The sequence below is a fragment of the Atta colombica genome, unplaced genomic scaffold (genome assembly GCF_001594045.1).
Source record: "Atta colombica isolate Treedump-2 unplaced genomic scaffold, Acol1.0 scaffold164, whole genome shotgun sequence".
In the NCBI taxonomy this organism is placed as follows: domain Eukaryota; kingdom Metazoa; phylum Arthropoda; class Insecta; order Hymenoptera; family Formicidae; genus Atta; species Atta colombica.
In genome coordinates, this window is record NW_017259255.1 from 547,188 (window position 1) to 553,816 (window position 6,629).

The window sequence follows — 6,629 nt, forward strand, 5'->3', positions numbered from 1 at the left end:
ATATATATATACACATATATATATATTGACAAGTCACACACACACACATACACACACAAGGTACGAACATCTTAGCAATTTTTATTTTAAGTTACGATTATAAACAATATGAGCGCGTTAAATATACTGCCACTGGAGATCTTGCTCATTTTTGATTTTTTATCTTTACAATTTTCTACTTGTTATCAATGTAAAAATCCTTTTTCAGTTTCTGCGCTTCTCATTACGCTATATCTTGCATTTTGTTCTCTTGTTTTAATGTATTGTTATATTTAATACTTCAAAATATCATCCGTACTGTGTAGTATACCTTGATCAAAAAGTTCCCGGAATTACCACCAGGTGATGCTTTCAGTCAGCTGATTTGAATTCTGTTTTTTTGGTTAGGTTGCCACATCTATCATTGACATTCTCATCAAATTTTATCACTATAGCTTGACATTTGTTACGCCGTCTTGACATCTACCTCTACACATATTTTCGATTTTTTACAGTTTTAAAAATGGAGTTGAATTTGCAACAACGAGTTTGTATTAAATTTTGCGTTAAAAATGGATTCAATGGTGTGAAAACCTTGGAAATGTTGGGAAACTGTTTCGACAGTAATCTCTAAAGAAAACAGCCGTTTATGAGTGGCATGAAAAAATCATTACGAGGAACGTGTTTTAACAGCCGAAAGGAGGTAATGGAAAAATCGAAGATTTCTGGCTCTGATGGCTATACCGACAATAGAGTTCCAGAAATGTTTTGAGAGCTGGATCAAGCGCTGGCATAAGTGCATTGCAGTCGATGGGGAGTACTTTGAAGGGGACAATATCTTTTGATGAATAAAACTTATATTTTGAATTTTCTGAATGAATTCCGGGAACTTTTTGATCAAGATAGTATTGTAATTATGGCTTAGTTTCCATCGAGAGTTTAATCCGAACCAGAATGTAAGAACCAACCAAATAATCAAGTGTATAAGTTTAAATCCGCTGTTTTTTAGTAAAAAAAAAACATTTTTTTTCCTAGGAAGCAAAAAAAAATTTATTCAAAGTACTTGCCCTCGCTAACTATACATTTTTCTCATCTTTCGGGCAATTTGCGTATACCACGCCAAAAAAATTTCTCATCTTTCGAGGCAAACCACTCATCAAGCCATTTTCAGATATCTTCATAAGAATCGAAGTGCCACTCAGCGAGCGCATGGTCCATCGACGAAAACAGCTGATAGTCAGAAGGTGCCAGGTCTGGTGAGTAAGCAGGATGGAGTAGCACTCCCAGTTGAGTGTCTCCAAGTAGTTTTGGACCATTGTTGATGTGTACAATGGTGCGTTGTTGTGGAGGAAAATCAGCTTGTCATGTCTTTTCCGATAATGCGGCCTTTTTTCACGCAGAGCACGGTGCAATTTGATCAGGTGTTGGTGGTAGCGATGAGCATTAACAGTTTCATCAGGTTTTAACAGCTTGTAGTAGATGACACCCTCCTGATCCCACCAAACGCACAGCATTGTTTTCTGTCCGAAGCGATTTGGTCTTGAGGAAGATATTGATGGTTGGGCGGGATCAACCCAAGATTTCTCGCCCAACCATGGGTTTTGCGTTTAGGATTCTGAAAATAGATCCACTTTTTATCGCCTGTCAATCCGATGCAAGAACGACTTTCTTTTTTGTCTGACAAGCAGAATTTGGCATGTGTTTTGGCATCGCTTCATCTACCTATCGTTCAGTTCATGCGGCACCCATTTTCCGATCTTTTGAACCTTCCCTATGGCATGTAGCTGCATGGAAATGACTGCTTGAGAGACACCCAATTGCTCGGCAAGCATTTTTTGCGATTGGGTATCGTCCTCATCCAAAAGAGCCTGCAATTGACAGTCCTCAACCTTCCGAGGCCGATTTTCACACTTCTTATCATTTTCACACTCAGGTCAAAATTGTCATCATTGAACCGGCGAAACCAATCTCTGCACGTTGTTTCCGATAAAGTATTGTCGCCATAGGCTTTCACAAGCATTCGATGCGATTCGGCAGCCAATTTCTTCAAATTGAAACAGAAAAGCAAAGGCATGGTCCGGCATATGCATTTTTTTAAACATAAAACTAGACATGATTACGAAAGAAAAAATGTATGTTGTATGAAATTGCTGATGATGTGCTGATTAATGTTGACAGATGTCAAACACTTAAAAAAAAAGTGTGTTGTGTGCCAGAGTAGCTTTGTACGCTCACTAATGCCACCTATGAGCAAACAGGATTTAAGCTTATATACCTGGTACAGTCGAGCATTCGTTTGTCGTTCGATTGTAACAGAGGAATACTCGACTAGTTGGTTGGTTCTTACATTCTGATTCGGATTAAATCATCGGTGGAAACTAAGCCATTGACGCTTGATATTCATCAATTTTTATAATATGTTATGAGGTCTATTCGACTTGCTTATACTTTTAGGAGCTCCGCTCAATAAAAGGAACAGGAAACACAGAATAAGAATTTCAATCTATCAGAATCATGTTTTGTGGAATACACAATTTCTGATAGGTTGAAATTCTTATTTTCTGTTCTCTGTTCTCCTTACACTCAGCATCTTCGCTTTCTCTCTTTTCAGTACCAAATTAATATGTACCTCATTTTAAGCACCAACGAGATACTATTAAAGATCGTCAACCCTAGGCAAATTTTCGACGGAATAAAAGAGCCGTAAGAGCCTGGAAGTAATTGAAAAACGCTGACATCGACAATTGATATAAATTTACTAATATTAAAATTAAATAAATAATTAAATAATATTAAGATAAATATTTGACTTATACATTATTAAATTTATGATTTTTTATTACATAAATGTTCCATAAATAAATATGCATACTTGAAAAGAATATCCTATATATTGCAGAAAAATTATAATTTTTTCTCTGCAGTTATCATTTCTGTTGATAATCAAACTCTGATGATAATACTGAAATCACAAAGAAAAATCGAGTATTATTAAGTTCTAAATCCAAAGTTCTAAATAAACGTATATTAATCTAATAAATCAATATTCACAAGGACGCGAACTCCCGTAATAGCTCCGGCACATCAGCACGATGAGTGTATAGTTTTATCGATGTTTTCATTCTAAAGGTACACTTTCATTGGATATCGCAACGAACATCGCGCTGATGTGCCGGAAGTATAAGTATATCGGTCTTTAATAGCATCTCGTCGGTATTTTAAGTGTAAAAAGTGTAAAAAATGTGTAAGCAAATCGAACAGACCACTGTTTTAATGTTAAATTGAGAATCAACATGAAAAGACACCTTTATATTCTTATACCACGAATGTTCACATGTAAAAGTACCTTTAAATTCGCCTCTTCGTTGGATTTCCATAATCTTTGGCCGCGAGGTTGCGGCATGCAGTGTGTTATCGGCGACTTCAGTGATTGTTGACGTATATACATATCAATTTTAACTGATTATTCCGCCCGTATTCAACGAGCGAACAAGGGATCTTTTTGAGCCGAGGTGAGTCCCGTAGTCAATGTGTGTATGACTCGATGCAAGCTTGTAGTTTCCATCCTTGTAGTTCCCATCTCGTTGAGGGGATAGCAATGGCTGCAGTACGACGCTCTAAATTGTTGCGTATTTGACGTGTGCCACGAGAAACTTTAGTGTCTAAACTGGTGGCGTCAAGAAATAGGCTCGTGATTCATAAAATTCGCCTTAAGCGAAATCACAATCGTATGAAAACATTTCATGGATTCCGCGAACTATTCGTTCCTATCGCGATAAATAGTGAAACAAAGAGATAATATTTAAGAGAAGACAAATAGAACTTATATTTTGTCGCCTTCATATGATTTTGAAGGTGACATAAGCATCTAAATGCGTCAAATTTGCCTTAAGTATGATATATTGTAAAACCGGTCTTGTGCAAATGGCTATCTCTGTACTGAGCCATTTAATTTTTGTTGACATATAAATATAATACATGTAATATAATACATATCTGTATAATATAGGAGATTTGAAGCAAACAATGGAATCTGAATGTAGGCGCAAGGGCCCTAGAAGCCCCAGCGCCGATTCAGATGATTCCTCGCATATTAGAAGAAGACGAAAGTATGATCGGTCACCATCTCCCAGACGAAACCGATACCGCAGGTCTCGTTCCAGAGACAGAAGATCTCGATCAAGTTCTAGAGATAGAAGACGAAAGGAATCTAGGACGCAAGATTGGAAGCAACAAGCTCCTCCATCCCAAACCCAAAATACCGTACCTAATCCAAGCAATTCTACGAGTTATGTTTCAGCAGTACATAATCAATATCAGGTAAACAGCTTTAAATTGATACAGCTATAAATTTGATAGATTTATGAACAAGATACAAAATTGTCTTATTAATTATATCACTACATTTTATTGTATATTTTGCAATATTGTCTTATGCTTTATTTGTATAGGCTCCTCCACCAAACACGAGTCAGCCACCACCACCGATTTCTGCCTACAGCCAAGGATATAACAATTATGGTTATAATTATGGTCCAGGTTACGACTACAGTTATCAACAGCCTGCTGGTTATCGGAGTGTAAGTTATTTGAAATAAAAAAGTTAATACACTCTTCTTAGCTTTACTTAGAAAAAAATTGACTCTGGTGTCGAAACTTGCGCGCTTTTGCAAAGTATTTCAGAAATAGTACCACTATGTTACCGATTATAATTTATATTCGGTAGCATATTTGTTTCTGCTCTCTTGGAGCATCATAATTATACTTCTTTGTATCGCAATATTGTGAATCTCTCAGTAAGTATAATATCCGCGTTATGTATTTTACTGGCACTGATATTGGAAACCCATAATATTGACTACACCGTTACATCATCAAGACTTCCATGTATTAGGCAAAGTCCTCATTTGAGTATCATCCGATAAAGGTAAGGGTCGATAAGAATGCTATTGAATGATTAGAGATTGATTGAATTTATTAATTCTGTTAGGATTATCCACCACCCAATTGGCAAGGAAGTCAGGTATCATATAACAACCAACAAGCACCGCCACCTCCTGCGATGACACCACAACAAGAATCATCAAGGCCAATTGACAGCAGTTCTTCTGGCTTAGTTACATCTTTAACAAGGCCTGAGGATGTCAAAAAAGAAGGTATGCAATTTTCTTTTTGTTTATAATATATTCAAATTGACATTAATATTTATTTAACAATAATTTCTGCATTTATATATATAGAGTGTTCCAAAATTCGCGCATTCGGAGTATAGAACATGATACTTTATGTTAAAACGAATATTTTCCTTTTGCAAAATTGCGTTTAACAAGCAGTTTTTGCAGGTTGAAGTTATACAAGTTAACGTCAAAATTATTTATTGAATGTAATTTTACTATGGGAAAAAGTTGTTTTAGCACAAAAACAACTTTTTCCTTTAGCAAAATTGCATCCGATAAGTAGTTTTTGCAGGAGAGCAGGTGAAGTTATAAAAATTATTTATCGGACACAATTTTACTAAAGGAAAAAATTGTTTTAGCATAAAGTATCATGTTCTGTAGTCCGAATTTTCTGTACATGAATTTTGAGGCACTGTATAATAATATAATATGATAATATACATATGATAATATGTATATAATAATATAATATGATAATATACATATGATAATATGTATATAATAATATAATAATATGATATATAATAATAATATGATAATTAGTTATTTTTTTAAATTCAATTTTTAATCTCTTCAAATTGAACACCTAATAGCAATCGCAGCTGAGGTAAAACAGCAGAAGGCGACATTGGCCAAACAACGAGAGGAATATGTTAAGAAATCTGCCACGTTGCAACGTGAACTGGAAATTTTGCGTCAACAATGTGATGAGATAGGCAAAGACGGTGGTCGTGAAAATAATCGAATTTTAAAGGAAAATCAGAAATTACAGGTAATTAATACATGATTTTATCAATATATTTCTTCATGATTAATATTTATTTCAATTTAATTTTATTTGAATTTAAAATGCATTTGCAGATTGAAATACAAAATAAAATGAAGTCTATTCACAATGTCATTGATATGCTTACTGGTATTATTGGTGACAAAGTTACCGTGGATGATCTGAAGAGCAAGTTTAAGCTAGAATTAAGTAAGCGTTCGAGAAGTCCAAAAGAAGACTTTCCAAAAGGGAAGTCCCCTTCGCCCAATAGATCATCACCTTCTGATTCAGATAAGGAATCCAAAGCAGAAAAAGATATTAGGGAGAGAAGATCATCGGAGGATAAGCCAATGTATAATTTCGTTCACTATGACCCTGAAATGCATTGGTGTAGGGTCTGCGATATCTTTCCTAAAACAGCAAAGGAATATTTAAATCATCTACATAGCAATGAACACAAAGAGGCTTGTTTAGTAAGTAATAATTTCGAGCAATATAATCATCATAAGGCACAGAAGGAAATGCTGAAGTTATTAAATATTAGAGAAAAAAATAGACCTAGAGATTTTAGTAAAAAATAATACATATTGTTAGTTGCCATAGAGCCAGGTAGAAAAAATTATATATATATACATTGCTTTCCATAATAAAAAAAAACAAATGGATTTATAATTAAGACTATATATTTTATATATATAGTCATATAT

At 34.7% G+C, this 6,629-nt stretch overlaps 1 protein-coding gene across 1 annotated transcript in view; it reads left to right on the plus strand.

Moving 5' to 3' along the window:
• The first annotated feature begins 3,372 nt into the window (after positions 1 to 3,372).
• LOC108686146 (zinc finger matrin-type protein CG9776-like) overlaps positions 3,373 to 6,629 on the plus strand; it is a 9,452-nt gene continuing 6,195 nt past the window's right edge. Inside the window, exons 1-6 of the mRNA XM_018191276.1 lie at positions 3,373 to 3,491; positions 3,989 to 4,299; positions 4,431 to 4,559; positions 4,970 to 5,135; positions 5,750 to 5,928; positions 6,018 to 6,395. Coding sequence (XP_018046765.1) covers positions 4,006 to 4,299; positions 4,431 to 4,559; positions 4,970 to 5,135; positions 5,750 to 5,928; positions 6,018 to 6,395 — 1,146 coding nt within the window. The 5' untranslated portion in view covers positions 3,373 to 3,491; positions 3,989 to 4,005. The remainder of the gene's footprint in view (positions 3,492 to 3,988; positions 4,300 to 4,430; positions 4,560 to 4,969; positions 5,136 to 5,749; positions 5,929 to 6,017; positions 6,396 to 6,629) is intronic.